The sequence below is a fragment of the Phragmites australis genome, chromosome 15, assembly GCF_958298935.1.
Source record: "Phragmites australis chromosome 15, lpPhrAust1.1, whole genome shotgun sequence".
NCBI classification, from domain to species: Eukaryota; Viridiplantae; Streptophyta; class Magnoliopsida; order Poales; family Poaceae; genus Phragmites; species Phragmites australis.
In genome coordinates, this window is record NC_084935.1 from 2479422 (window position 1) to 2494489 (window position 15068).

General features: G+C 41.8%; 3 protein-coding genes across 5 annotated transcripts; 2 read left to right on the forward strand and 1 right to left on the reverse strand.

Annotated features, from left to right (window-relative positions):
* Window positions 1-573: 573 nt before the first annotated feature.
* Window positions 574-2929, forward strand: LOC133892834 (thymidylate kinase-like). Of its 2 annotated transcripts, XM_062333799.1 has the most exons (7): window positions 574-730; window positions 809-901; window positions 992-1318; window positions 1462-1573; window positions 1667-1726; window positions 2155-2259; window positions 2601-2929. In XM_062333799.1, the coding sequence occupies exons 2-7, from the start codon at window positions 855-857 to the stop codon at window positions 2709-2711; spliced, it is 762 nt and encodes a 253-aa protein (XP_062189783.1). In that variant the 5' UTR covers window positions 574-730; window positions 809-854; the 3' UTR covers window positions 2712-2929. The 2 variants fall into 2 exon arrangements, with proteins under 2 accessions (XP_062189783.1, XP_062189784.1); XM_062333800.1 differs by lacking the exon at window positions 574-730 and having other exon boundaries at window positions 971-1318.
* Window positions 2930-3113: 184 nt separating this feature from the next.
* LOC133892836 (eukaryotic translation initiation factor 6-2-like) lies at window positions 3114-5732 on the reverse strand. Its single transcript, XM_062333801.1, has 8 exons — window positions 5545-5732; window positions 5362-5424; window positions 5022-5118; window positions 4846-4931; window positions 4709-4753; window positions 3829-3959; window positions 3622-3732; window positions 3114-3524 (listed from the first exon to the last, which is right to left on the reverse strand). The coding sequence occupies exons 2-8, from the start codon at window positions 5369-5371 to the stop codon at window positions 3267-3269; spliced, it is 738 nt and encodes a 245-aa protein (XP_062189785.1). The 5' UTR covers window positions 5372-5424; window positions 5545-5732; the 3' UTR covers window positions 3114-3266.
* Window positions 5733-10779: 5047 nt separating this feature from the next.
* LOC133892392 (uncharacterized) lies at window positions 10780-14610 on the forward strand. 2 transcript variants are annotated; one of them, XM_062333133.1, is made up of 6 exons: window positions 10780-10945; window positions 12191-12505; window positions 13077-13193; window positions 13286-13333; window positions 13991-14246; window positions 14337-14610. In XM_062333133.1, the coding sequence occupies exons 2-5, from the start codon at window positions 12239-12241 to the stop codon at window positions 14228-14230; spliced, it is 672 nt and encodes a 223-aa protein (XP_062189117.1). In that variant the 5' UTR covers window positions 10780-10945; window positions 12191-12238; the 3' UTR covers window positions 14231-14246; window positions 14337-14610. The 2 variants fall into 2 exon arrangements, with proteins under 2 accessions (XP_062189117.1, XP_062189118.1); XM_062333134.1 differs by having other exon boundaries at window positions 10783-10945; window positions 13089-13193.
* The last annotated feature ends 458 nt before the right edge of the window (window positions 14611-15068 follow it).

Below are 15068 nucleotides of genomic sequence, written 5' to 3' on the forward strand. Positions count from 1 at the left end.
CGTTGGCTACTTCAATCTAGGACCTTCTATGAAAGTTGGTAATGTTTAGGTTAAACGACTTTGGCAGTACAAGAACTCAGAAACTAATGCTCCGTCGACCACTCTTCGCTAGGCTACTTCAAACTTCGCTGCACTTAAATATAGTAATTACTCTCTTCATCTTAAATACATATTGTTTTAGAAGAGATTCAGTCAAAATTTTAATTCCTTGACTAATAATTATTTTTAAAATATTTAGTTTAAAAATTTTAAGATCATATAGGTAAATTTATCTTTAAAAATACTTTTATAATATCATAAATTTAATAAATTTAATAAATATATTTTTTTTAAAAACTATACATTAAAAATTATACCTTATCTAAAACGACGTGTATAACCAGAGACTATGTTTGCAGACTCCACACACAAAATTTTACCACAAGAGCCTCTGACTGTATTCCCTATTCCCTGTATTTTTAGTATTCATGAAAAAAAAACAGTGAAACTGTGAAAGGTCTCTTTTGCCCTAGTCAACTAGCATTTGACCAGACCGGACCGTGCACCTTGCTTACCTAACCTGGTGCAGCCGGACCCGATCACTCCCTGCGCCACCGCCACCCAAAGCCTTCTCCTGTGTCCTCTCGCTCCGGACCCGGCGGCGCTCGTCGTCTCCAGGCGGCGCGTGGAGTGACGGCCACATCGACGGCGGCGGCGCCACCAACAGCAGGAAGTCGCCGGCGGCGTACAGGTGAGCACTTGAGTCACATCTGATCTGGCCTACCCGCACCGAGCTAGACCTAAACCCCAACCCGATCCCATCCCCCAGTTGTGGCCGGCGGCGGCGTTCAAGGCACGCGGTACAGTAGCTGTGCATGACTACGTTGGTTCGGTTCGTCGGAAGAGAAGCTTCTTTGAGCAGGTGAAGCGTCTCTGGTCTCTCCCGCCGTCTTCGTTAACTAGAACCTATCTATAAACCCTGGGATGTCAGTGTGTTCAATCTTTGTTGAAGGAGTGGCAAAGCGGCGGCTCCGAGCGGTCTCGGTCTGTTTGCACAGCGTTGGAGAGCGTTTCAGGGTGCGAGAATGGAGAATGGGGGCGGCAAGAGTGGGCGTGGTGCTCTGGTGGTCTTGGAAGGGCTGGATCGGAGTGGGAAATCCTCGCAGTGTGCTCGACTGCTCTCCTTTTTGGAAGGCAAAGGTTGCCGTGCTGAAGGGTGTCGGTTCCCTGATAGAGGCACTAGTGTCGGGCAGATGATCTCCACATACCTCGCAAATGAGTCGCAGCTTGATGACAGAACGATTCATCTGCTCTTCAGCGCGAATCGCTGGGAGAAAAGGTTTGTTCGTTTCACATTGTTGCACAGCTGTATGTCTACCTGCTAGTGTGCTAGGTGGGAAATTTTTCTTGGGTAATACACTGTATACATTGATTCAAGATTATTATAACTGTGGAGCTATTGATCCGGTTTGTCATTGACAGATGTTTGATGGAAAGCAAGCTACTCAGTGGAACTACACTCATTGTTGACCGCTATTCTTATTCTGGAGTGGCATTTTCAGCAGCTAAGGGACTCGACATCGAGTGGTGCAAGGTGTGCTGGGTACCTTTTGGCTGTATAATGATTTGCTGTCTTTCGCATAAATAGCTGGAAGTTGAGAAGTAGTGGCAACTTTTCCTATTTCAGGCTCCAGAAGTTGGACTTATAGCTCCAGATCTTGTAATTTATCTTGATGTACAACCAGAGGTATCCTATATGCACTCATTCGGCCTATGGTGTTCCAAGATGACAGTTTTCTAGATTTTTCATTGTTTGTTATTCTTATGGCGTGCTTCATGCATTTGACTTGTTTCATACTCTACAGTTTACACGCTGTAGTGACGATGGCCACTGTTCGGCCTTAACCCGATCAAAATAACCCCATATATAGAACTCCGTGATGACAATGCATTTAAGGTGGTCCTCCATTGATTTCTGTTTTGAAATACTAAAAACAACCTGCTTCTATTGTACAGTATTATGCCTAAGACAGAAAATATGGGGGGAGAAATTTTTTTGCCTTCCCGCCAATAATGCTAAGTTGTTGTTTGATGTTATCTATCTACCTTTACTTCAATAGTTTACATGGATTATCCTCTTGCTCATTAATGGTAATTATGAATATTTTATTCCAGAAAGCGGCTGAAAGAGGAGGCTACGGGGGTGAGCGATATGAAAAGATAGAGTTCCAAAAGAGAGTTGCAGAGCATTACCATTCACTCTGTGATTCAACATGGAAGGTAACTCAGTTTCTGCAAGAATCAGTAATATAGGGTCCTTATATTTGCTTTGCCTCTTGTGTTAGTGACTGAAGGTCTTGCTATGTGTCAACTCAAGGAGCTGGAGTTGCAAGTGAAGCAATTTTAATACCTTTTTTGTTCAATTATCCATGATATTTGTGATCTATTTTGTGACTGCTTTTATTATGTGCGAAACAGAACTCCCTAACTGATAAGAAATAGTAACGTATATAAAATTTATTATTTCTTTTGACAGTGCCCCAGACCACAATACTTAGTGCTTTTGTTAACCAGTTCTTTAATGGATCTGGATAATTTACTTCACTCTTTTGTTTCTGAAGGTTGTCGACGGTTCCCTTCCCATGGAGACTGTTGAAGAACAGCTGAGAGAACTAGCTACGAGCTGCATTCGGGAGTGCCAAGGGAAGCCACTTACCAATCTGGCCTGGTAAAGTGCCACTATCGCACGAAGAAATGGAACATCACAGTCCGATACATCTGCAGATGAGAATCAGGCTTCTGGCAGCACATTCTGTAGCCCATTTCTGTATCCCGGCCTTGTGCAGCACATTTATGAATTGGTGTTTTCAGAGAGTTTATATGCTGGTGTTAAGCGTTCTGATACTTTTTAGTGTTCTTTATATATGCGTTGCGATGTTTAAAATGTGCACTTGAGACTACAGAATGAGCTGGACTGAACAAACATCCTGATAAGTCTAACTATCGCTCAAAATGAATAATACAGTGTCACTTCAATCAGATTTATGCACGGACTGTGAAACTTAAATAAGGAACATCAGGACAACCATCTTCTTATACTAACTTAACATACCATGAGCATTAGCGGAACAAAATAACGCATCAAGTCTACGATTCATTCAGAAGCCCAGGATACACCACCAAGTTTACGGTGTAGCCGTGTAGGTTTTAGTACTCATAGCACAAGTATAATTTGAAGCAGCTCTTAACACAGTTAATAGTAGAGACCCACATTTGCAGGATCTCAGTTACACGTAACTGTCTATCAGAGACTTCCTCATGTCGGCGACAATGGCGGTGGGTTGCCCTTCTCTCAGCTTGAAGACGCTTTCGATGACAGAGAGCTCGGTGGCTGTTGTGTCTGAGCCGCAAAACGCAGTCCAGTCATTCACTGTCATGCCTGCAGCAATGACTTCGCTGCCTCTGTTCACGGTTCCAGCAACGAGAGGGACTTGTAGGAGCGTGGACAGCTCATCGAGGTCTTCAATGGATGTATGAGGATGCACCTGTTTCACCGATGTATGCCACATTACTGATGGAACATTTGTGAGCAGAATAGAGCCAATGAAATTGCAAATGCAGTTATAATAATTAACTCCATACCAAGCCACCCCTGTTAGAGAATGCACAGTAACTCCCAACTAGGATATTTCCCGCAACAGTCTGCCGGAAAACCTCAACACCAAGCACATCTGCAATAAGCTCCTCAGTTGCCTGGAGAATTGATGAGGACAAAGTTCAGGATTCAGGTTGAGATAACCGAGAGAAAGCATAGGTTCAGGGAGTACCATCAGAAATACATAGGTGTACCTTGTCGAGATCAGGGTGGGTAAGCGCAACATGGTCATTGCAGGCTACACAATTGCCAAGGGCAGAAAGCCTTTCGTCAATACGCTGAACAACCACTTGATCAGGCAGGCAGTTCCTAAGATGCTGAAGCTCTAGAACAATTCCAAAGCACAGGAAAACATAAGTACAGAAAACTCGTGACGATTTGTGTATCCTATGGTATAAGGATATGAGAATATCTCAATATAGGCCAACAAAGCCACCAAGATAATAGATCCTATCCCCCACCTTCCTTTTATTTCTTAAATAGGTACAGTGAAACAAATCTAAAATTTGACATGATGAAAGTAGGAATCTAGTCATTAAAAAAATTGCAACTCAACAACAAAATCATGCAATGTTTTGCCAAACAGGAATGACTAATCTGCACTAGCGGTTAGGTACAACCTCCACAAGACCAGAAAGCCCCAGGAATAACATGACAACTTATTTCAACTGCAGGTATACACTATAAATCTGGGCCCCACGAAAAAGATGCTGCACCGGACACCATAATTGCCTAAAAGACCTGCCTCTCTAGATGTAATACCTCTCCAAGTGGTTTATATATTAGTTTCAGCAGTAACTACAATCCACATGTATTAAAATCATCTTACAAGTCAATGCTGGTAGAAAAAAAATCCTAGTACTGCATATGCAGTATCAAACAAATTGTTTATGAAAACAAAGGTGGCTAAAGAATATAACAAGAAAAGAACACGTGTATCTGAAAACAAAACCTGGACAAAAAACTTAAACATCATACAAAGTCATACTGAAAAGTGGTAAGTAAGCAATAGCATGGAGCTAGCAGAAGAAATGCACTCGTTTACAGCATAAAGCAAATACTTCAATGAAGTACCTTGGTCCGTAGTAGTGTGTGGCAAGAGAAGTCCATTCTTGTTTCCTAGGCCATCAAAGTGGGGGATAAGTTGAAGGCAGGTAAACAAGGCAAATGGACGGTAACTCAGGTTAGCGAAGCCAAGCTCAAATACCAACCAACACAGAGCCGACCGATTATTCTAGTGCCACCTATTGATGTCTTGACCACAGGAATGACATCTGCAAGCTCAGCCTCAAATGCACTGGAGAATATGTAAAAGAACAAGCTGTTAGAGTTAGATATTCCTCTACTCCCACCAAAAGTAGCCTTCAAAAGAAATATGTTCACTAACCTGTAGAAATTTTCGGACCCTCCGATTGCTACCAGACAGTAGGCATTTGTCAGCTTGGAGAAAACACCAACCTCGCAATTGTTCTCAAACTGAATACCTACATGACAGCAAGCAGATTAAAACACAAAACATAAACTTTAAGGAGCATCGAAGTCAAAATTCTCCCAACAATTCAGACTTAAATAGAACTCATATCGAAAATGATGTTGACCCATCCAATTAAATACCAATGAATACACAGCACAAGAACATTAGAGCATCGCCAACGCCATTCGCGAAGATGCCTAGCTTCCACGCACGGAGCCCGCACCGAGAAATATACTGAAAAATTGAAACTTACGGGTTGCCATGGTCGATTGGTCTTAGCCGCCGAAGCTCCTCGACTACTACTACAAGCACGTACCTGCAGATCAAACGCCGAGGCGATTCACCCTTAAAAAGCTGCTCGAAAAAAAAAAAGCCGAGGAACCCGGCAGGGAATAGCGATCTACAGGAAAGCGAACAAGCGAGCGACGAGACGAACCGGCGGAGGGGGCGGCGGTGGGCGTGAAGGTTTCGGGGGCGCAGCTCCGCGAGGGCAGCGAGGCTGAATGGAACAGGGAGGACCCGCAAAATGGCGTGGCGCCGCGGCGCATGAGCGCGCCGCCGCCCTCGCGGTCCGTACGGCGCGTCGGGCCGGCGTTGATGCTTGGGCCTGGGCTCAGCTCGACCGGGGCAACGGGTCGCTGTTGGATCAAACTTTAGCGGCCCGGATGCACCCCAACGGAGAGGCGAGGGGTGTTTTGCGAAAGGCACCCTCACACGGTTCCGGATTCCCGTTATAGTCCCCCGACATTTGGATTCCGATTAATAATCGCGGTCCGTAACACCGTTCGATCTTGTTTAAGCAGCCAAGATTCGCCCTGGTGGAGCACGTGGAGGGTAGTTTTTCGAAAGAAGCCACTTACAGAGTCAAAATTCTGTTGGAGCCCCGAGATTTGGAGCGAACGAGAGCGACCGCTGCGGAGGTGGCGATGAGAGGCTAGTCTGAACTCTGAAGGCTGCACTCCCCGTCTCGCGATTCCAAGTTCGAACTTGAAAATTCTGGAGGGACACGTAGACGTATTCGTCGGCGGAGATAAGTTACGTAACTGATGGATTGATTTTATAAATCAGAAGAGATTACACATATATTTAATTAGCTATGGCTAATAAGAATTATGATTAATGTGAATATTAGACTAACGTGAACACTAATGAGAATACATGACTAATGTGAAAACTAAGCCGGTGTGAACATAAGTTATGAACATGAGGTGTGAATACAATATCTATCTAACAGTATTACTTATCAAAATCATTTATTTATATTGGAATTCATGTTTGAAAAATAATTATAAAAATTATAAAATAGATTAAAAAAATAATAGATAGATAAGTATCATACGAAAAAGTAAACAATATATATACGCAAAGATATACGGAGCCAGTCCATATTTTCCCTTCTCTCTTCTGAGGAAAGAACTGAACTCTGGCCTTTACAAGTCCAACGTTGGCAACGTGCAAACAACTTTGCAGGCTGCACAAGACATCCACTCCGGTTGACGATTCCGCTGCCGCCATCGGATGGATGCAATGCAACGTTTCACGTTCGGATAAGACAGCGACACCAAAACAAAGGCAACTCCGCCGGAGAAACGGCTGCCGTTGGTCTGCAGCTTTTCTGTCCCGGTTTACTTCTCTGCTGCTGGGTTTCCAACGAGGATGTGGCACAGTGGCTCACAACTCCGCTGGAGTGCCTTCCAGGTGAAATCGATGATCCCAGTCTATGATGCTCCAGATCTCTAGAACAATCCATGTGCGTATGCATCTCATCAGGTCATGCAAAATATTTAGTAGTTGATTCTTGAAGCCTGGAACCCAATCCATCCATCATATACTATATCCTTGCTTCAGGTACTGCAAATTGGAAGTAAAAGCAGCAGCCTGCCTCCCTATTACTTACCTGCATCTGATTCAGGCTTAGCCGCATATATGAGTGATCTGATCCTGAAAGGATTAGTTTAATAGCGCATCCTAATATAGTGGACACTTGTTAATTTCATTGTGTGGGTATATTTTTTTTCAGAATGGGGTCTCCCCGAATTTCATTACCAGACAGTAACGAAATTACACATAGTTTTCACCGATAAAACAAAACATAGGCTGCAAGCTAAAAAAAATACACAGCTCCAAAAACTACCAACGCAACAAAACATTGTGTGGGTACATAGCTCTTGGCACCAACCATTTGCCTCTAATCTATTACCAAATGGTTTATAAAACTGGGAGGGTTGGCATTACAAACTAGTTGGAGCAAATGACGCAGCTTGAATGGTTGGCATTAGCAGGTACTACCAAAAGAATTATGGGCTCCTGCAGTGAATTTACACGAGGGTTCGATCACCTCATGACATGCACTAGTGGGGATTAAACATTCGTAAACATGATAAATTTTAAAGTTGAGATTTTACATGAGGGTTCAGTCACCTCATGGCACACACTAGTGGTTGTATGCACCGTATAGTTATACATAGACAGGGGATAAATTATTGTACGTTTGTCTTGATATAACGATAAAAAAACTCTACTTTTAAAAAAAAATACACTAGTGAGAATGCAACAGGGTAAAGGTTGATGAACTAATGGGAGAATATGATACCTACCATTGTTCACGCGATCCATTAGTAATTTTAAATGATTGAACTTTTATAAAAAATATCATTGATTAGTGGCTAACGAGTCGATAATCAGCACTTCACCGAAGAGCCAACTAAGCAAGGAATCTCCCATTTTGTGATCGTTAGAGCTACCTTTTATGACTTTTTTTTTCCTCATTTCAGAACAGAAATCTTATTACATAAGTGGTTATAGTACTACTAACTCGGTGGTCATCACTTGATGAGGACCAAACTATAAATGTCTACAGTGATAAGTGCCAAACTAAGCACAACTTTACGGGTCTTCTTGAGCTTTCCTTTTCCATTCTACCACCAAAAAGGACCATTATTTGGCTGAAAGTTAGTACCATGCCATCAGTTGTCGCGATCTTTGCACAGAAACTTTTCTTTTTTGCGAGGTGTAGTGTAACTGTAGTAGTAACTTGTTAGACAACATTTTGACCAGAATTCATTCACAAAGAAATTTTTATTCTCTTCAGCGCTCCAACAGCTTCTCTTTACGGTTCCTATTACGAATGGATTTTCAAGACCATTTCCTATAGAATGAGATTATCTTTTCTTTCACTTTACGAATCTCTTTGAAAGAAAACTGTTGAAGATGGAAGAAAATAAAAGGAATAAGAATAGAGAGGAGAATCAGAAATGGAATGAAATGAAGGAAATATGATTAGGTTTATCGTTTTGAATAAAGTAGGATATGAGCCTCTATATTACCACTCGGAATTAAGATTTTTTGCCAAATGCTTTATAATAAACTCTCTATCGCTTCCACCCTTAAGAAGAGGGGCAGGAAGGGGAGTCAGTACTGCTGCCTATGTGGTGAAATTGAGAATATCAATCATATCTTTTTTTGGGTGCGTGCTCGCACAATTTTCATGGAGTGCTCTGAGAGAAGCCTTTTGTTGGAATAGCTTTCCTACCTCGACAGCCGATTTATGGGTGAGCTAGCTTCCAAAGTTATTTAACGTCTCTCAAAATCTAGGGATTTTGAGATATCCTCCTACATGTTGATGATAAATTGAAGGTGGACGACGCTCACCTCTAGGAATGGCTGCGGGGCTTCACGTCTAATCCTAGCTCTGTTTGTGATATTAGCGAGCTGTGATAGTTGTTATTAGAATTTGATGTAATTAGACGATAACTTATGGCCTCGGTCTAGAAATGTTGGTGTATATGTACAGATCGCTAGTATCCTTAGCTCTTTTTTTTCTTGTTCTGGTGATTGTATTCCATACTTATATAGATATGAATTTGTTTATTGGCTTTCAATACAAACTGAGGTAATCTCTAATAAAAAAATGGCTAAACCTTTGGTCACAAAAACAAAGCTTGTCAAAAACGAGGAAACTTTTGGTCAAGAAAACAAAGCTTGGCACAGAGATTCATAATAGCTGTCCCTAATTGGAATTTCATAATTTGTTTGACTTGAGAATAACCATGCAGATCCTTGTATTGAAATTTTCCAGCTCTGTTCTTGCTTTCTTTAAGCAGCGGTCCTTTTTTCCGAGAACGTATTACACAACGGTTTTTGGCACTTGTGGACTTTCTTGGCTCATTTGAGAAGTTTGTTGAGAATTTTTGAAGGGCAGTTCAAAGCTATTTGATCTTTAAAATGATAAATTAAATTCTACATAACACAAATGTTAGCATTTTATCAAAGTTGTAGCCTCTCCTTTTCTTTGGGAATTGGGTCCGAGTGACTTGGCCTTCCTCAAATGTTAATTTCTTTATTTCTTCACATCTACTCTTTTCTGCACAAACTTTTAATCATTCAGAGAAAATACAATCGAGCTGCTGCAAAGATGCGTGTATCATTATACGGTTATTAATGATTTTTCATTATCAAGGACAATAGTGATCTATCTTTAGTTTATCATATTTTTAAGGGTCTGGCAATGTATTATATTTGGTTCATTCTTCGGGAATCACTCTGTAAATGTGTGGCTTCCGGTTCAGAAAGCTGGTGGATGGCAGTTCTGCATGTCCCAACGGGACCGATGGTTCAGATCAGGACGCGCAGAATCGGCGACGGATGTCGTAAGAGCTAGAACTGGAGCCGATTTTCTCAAGCTGGCAAATCTCAAACTGTAATCTTTCGATCAATTTGCTTCAGGATAGGTACACAATTGCTGCAACAATTGCAGAATGCGGCGGCTAAGCTCGTGACAGAGTTTGTGACTATGAGACTACTCTCGTGTAATTGTACAAGTTATCACAACGTTCATTTTCATGAACATATTAAAAAATTATAGAATTAGTATAAAGTAATTAAAAGACAACCTATAACTAATAAAACATGTACTTGTCCTGAGAACTTATGCAGCTAAAGCATGGATTTTTCCTTTCTTAGAATTATGTCGGAGGATGAACATATCCGAATGACGTACGTTCAATACAGGGATTTGGATCTAGGATCCGGATCCGATAGAACAGTAAATTGTGAGTAGATAAACAGTTTTCTGACATCAATTACCATAGCAAAAGTATTGTAGCAATTTTTCGGATCCTCTGCCTTCACCACGGGCGAAGTCAGTTGACTTCAAACCTGCGTAGATCAAGATGGATGGGTCAGAGGCACTGCTACAGTATAACGAGAACAGTAAAATCGACACCGAAAAGCCGTTGCTACAGTATTTTTTGCTATAGTAATTAACATCGGGAAACTATTTATCTACTCACAGTTTACTGCTTCCTTGTGACTTCATCCCCTAAAGTCAGGGGATCTGTGTCTCGAAACGCAGAACTCTCGTGGAACTTACCATTGAAATCGATGTAATAAAGGGCGGCGATGACTGATGAGCACCAACAAGGCAACAACGTCGGGCATGCTGCAGATGGCAACATGGCATCCTCATCTTTGCGCCTGCCCGCGTCAATCATCTTACCACTCATGGCGCCATCCAACAAACAGCCCACTGGACCAGATCCACCGAGCATTAGCGACGATGGTGGGACCCACCCAGCCGTCATCACAGGGCGCTGCCGCGTGGGACCCACCGCCCCTCTTGATTACTTGTGCAGTTCTAGAGTGGTATACTAGTCCCCCTGTGCGATGCGCTTTAAAGGGACAACAGACTCGCCTCGCCTGGCTCTCCCGCATCCACCTCTATCCATCTATCCATCCCCGTCTCCTGCTGTCCTGCAGCGGAGAACATTCTTGGAGTCGGGCTCCTGAGATTGAGAGGGCTCGAGTTCTTGCATCCCGCGGTCCCTCCACTCCCAAAGGTGAGATTTTGTGTGCTCAGTTGGTGGTTTTGGTGCGCGGTGGTGGCTGTGGTGGGTGCGGTTGATTCGTCTGTGGCGCAACCCCCCCCCCCCACCTCTTGGCTCCTGAGGCAGGAAGGTTTCTTGCTTGCCTGCGGAAATCGGGCTCGTTTTGATGGATTTCCGTGGGATTTGAGGGGAATTTTGAGGTGATCGGGCCCAAAGGTGGCGGCTTTTATTGGATTAGTATCTGTGACTATTGGGTTCTTGTGAATTCCGTGCTACTTTAGTTGCAATCCGTGCCTGCGTTCCTGCTTGATGCTTGATTGACATGTATTAATGGAGAATTAGGATTTGGTAGTTTGTGTGGTGTCTAGGCTGCTGGTTTTGGGTGATTGTGATGTTTATGCCACACATAGTTGACTAATAAGCACGGTAATGATTGAACGGAGTTGCCTTCCTGTTGTTTTCTGATTTTTCTCTAGGTGCAAATCGGCTCCAGTTTGTTTGTGGTTATATTCTTGTAGTGAACATTCCTTTCTATGAAGTTATAACATGATAGCTGGTGATTCTAAGTCGATTTTGTTCTTTCTGAGACTTTAATTTCGATGGTGCTGTGGCATGGTTGGATTGGAAGGTGGTTACTTTGAAGGCTGCGTGCTAGTTTCATGTCCGTAGTAACTTTGCTAGTTAGAAGATATTTGTTCTTTGTTTTTGTGGTCAGGCTTGCTTTGGTAGGGGCAGACATCAAATGTGTACTATTGCTTTCAATCTGGCACTGTGGTCAGTAGCGTGTTTTTCTTGGGAGTTACTTCGAAATTCGAATAAGGCTCATCATTTCAATCAAGAATTAGGTTCTTGTTTTACATAAAAAAAATAGGTTCTTGTCAAACTTATTTTTGCTTTATGCGATGCTATTGTTCGGTGAGTTGTTCATTTCTTAATAAAACACTGAACAATTGTTGCCTTATCATATTCGAAGAACGTGGTCGTGAATGTTTTCTATCTTGGTGACTATGATGATAAGTACGTTTCTGGTTCTTTTAGATTCACTTTCAGTTCACTCAGGTCTCAGGTGCACTGATAATTTACTGTTTCTGCATTTTGTTGTTCTGTTATGAACATTTTAGCTTAGGATTTGATAATTTCACATTGATGGTCTTGCCCCATTGCTTCTTCTTTTTAAACGGATTGCCACGTTTCTTTGTGTCTTGTAAAGTGTGTGCCTTGCTGATGTTTATCCATTTATTGATTTTTGTTGTTCAGGCTTTTGGAGTACAATTCTTTGTTGTTTGGTGATTCTCAAAGTGGTAAATGGGATCAGAAGGACCTTCAGTTGTGACCGTCCATGTTACTGGATTTAAGAAGTTTCATGGGGTTGCTGAAAACCCAACTGAGAAAATTGTGAGCAATCTTAAATCTTTCATGGAAAAGAGAGGGTTGCCAAAAAACCTTGTACTTGGAAGCTGCACTGTTCTTGAAACAGCAGGGCAGGGGGCACTTGGCACATTACAGAAAGTTCTAGAATCTGCTATTACAGACAGAGAGAATGGGTCGTCAGCTCAGGGACAAGTAATTTGGGTTAGTGCTCACCTTGTTCTTGATTTGATATTGTGTCTAGGATCATGCTAGATTAAGCAACTTTTAGTTGTGTTCTATTGTATACCATGTTTTTTTTTCGAGGAACATTACGGTAGGTGCGTAGCCGACCTGAACATTTCATTAATGAATGAGAGTGATTACATACCGACTTTGTGAATACAGGGGGTTAGAGAGAGAGGGAACCTCCCAGTTCGCAAAACAACATTCTCCATTTTCTATCATCGCTCCCTGGGCCTTTACATTTGTCACTGATTAGTAATTCAGGATCACATTTGACTGACTGCGTGGGCACCTAGTGCTGGAGCTCCAGCTGATTTCTGTGGCCAATGCTAGTTGAAATACTTTGTCTTACAGTGAAGCTCCACTTATATTCACAAGAATTATATTCGCTTATTTGATTGTGTAATAATATGGTCAGCTTACAGCATTAAAATTTGAGGAAAAAAAAGTAAGCTTCTCAAGTTTGTCTTGTGTATCGTTATGTTTTCTTCTCTGAAAATAAAACACAACTTGCTAGTTCGTATTCTGCCACTCGAATTAATTTTCGTAGAACATTTTTCAGATCCACTTTGGGGTCAACAGTGGTGCAGTGAGGTTTGCCCTTGAGAATCAAGCTGTTAATGAAGCTACCTTCCGTTGTCCCGATGAGCTAGGATGGAAACCTCAGGTTGTGTTCTTGTCCAATTGCCTATTTTTGTTATCCACTCCTACAAGTAAATCTTGTCATTGTGTTTTATCAGCTTCATTGTTCCCATGCAGAGGGTCCCTATTGTGCCATCTGATGGAAGCATCTCGCGAACAAGAGAGGTAAAGATCGGATTGTTCTATTTGACGGGTGCTTGTTGAAATATAGCTATAAATTGTGGTCTTAGTTCATAACAAAATCAATTGACAAATGTGTTTGGTGAACCTACCAAAAAGATCCTTGAGATGTAGAAGTGCCATAATTCACCCCTTCCTATTATTTCTAATTTAAATCACAATGCATCAGTCTGTGAAAAATTCTAGAAATATGATAAACACGTGCCATCACTTGATTACAGCAAGAAATCATCTTTAGGTGACCAGACCATGGTATCATCTGTTCTGCAAAAATAATAATAAATAAATAAATAAATAAATCATTTATCACTGTTTCTGTGCAAGATATTTGAATAGTGAAGATGGTAATCAGATCCTTTCCTCTCTCTCCCTGCTATAAGAAAGAGTAACTTTGTTCATCAAATATAAGGAAATAAAAGGAAGTTTGGTTGGGATGTTTCTTCTTTTGAGAGGTCGATTTGGATGTTTTACATATAAATCAAAATGTTCTTTATTGTAACAAACAGCCTGCTAGAGCTATGGATTTTACATGCACACTGTTATCTGAATACAGGTTTAATTTTTAGGGCTTTTGATATTTTGCATCTGAAGCATACTGATCTTGAGATTAATCATGTTTTCTTGAACTTTCATGCCAACCAGACTACCCTGCCAGTGAACGAATTAACCAAATCACTCCGGAAGATAGGCCATGATGTGATGCCTTCAGATGATGCTGGTCGATTCGTTTGCAACTACGTGTACTACCACTCCCTTCGGTTCGCAGAGCAACATGGCATCAAATCACTGTTTGTGCATGTGCCGCTCTTCGTGACTATCGATAAGGAGGTTCAGATGCATTTTGTTGCTTCCCTCCTTGAAGCTCTAGCTGGCTTGAACTAGCAACAGCAGTTTAAAGGTTAGTCTACTTTGGTCTCTTGGTCCATTTTATCACTGTCCGAAGAGTCCAGTTTAACTCTGTTCTGTTCGGTTGTTTTCTTGCTTGCAGGCAGCGGTTCGGTTCTGTCTCAAAGATGTAAAGTTGGAAGAAGACTGAATTAGATGATGTGGTCATTGATGATGTTGATCTTGCTCCAAATAAAATTGATCTTGTTCCAAATAGATGGTGTGGTCATTAGACTTGTGTTTAAGGGGGAAGAAGGGCTGCATAGAGTGTATCTTCCTGTGGCCAAATGCGGCTTGCATGCCATCACATGTTGTAAACATGCCTGAAAAGTGGGAACCTCGTTCCAATAAAATTGACAAATCGTTGGAGTGGATAACTGACATGCAACAGAGTTGTTAATACTGCGTTTTCAATTGTATTTTTGCATTTCTGATGTCGGTTGATGGTTGAATAATGATCGGCATATCTGATGGCAATGCCAGCTTTCGCTCTACTCTTATGATGTTACTACTTGGCACTCCCCCTTTTGCTTGTGCTTGCATCTACCATCAACCTATCTATAACCTGCAGAAGTATCTATTATCCTTTATGTTTTGTGCTGGATACAAGCAGTGAGTAAAATTCCTCTATTCTTCTGAACCTTGTGATCTCGGCCGAGCTGCTTGCAAATAATGCAGGCGTGAAATAGCTAAGCCTCTCCCTGTATGGACCTCACCCTCCAGTCCAGAGATCTTCAGATCATATGCAGAACCGTCTCATGTTCGGCTGGATGGAATCTTCAGATCATATGCAGAACCGTCTCATGTTCGGCTGGATGGAATCTGAAGGAGCCTG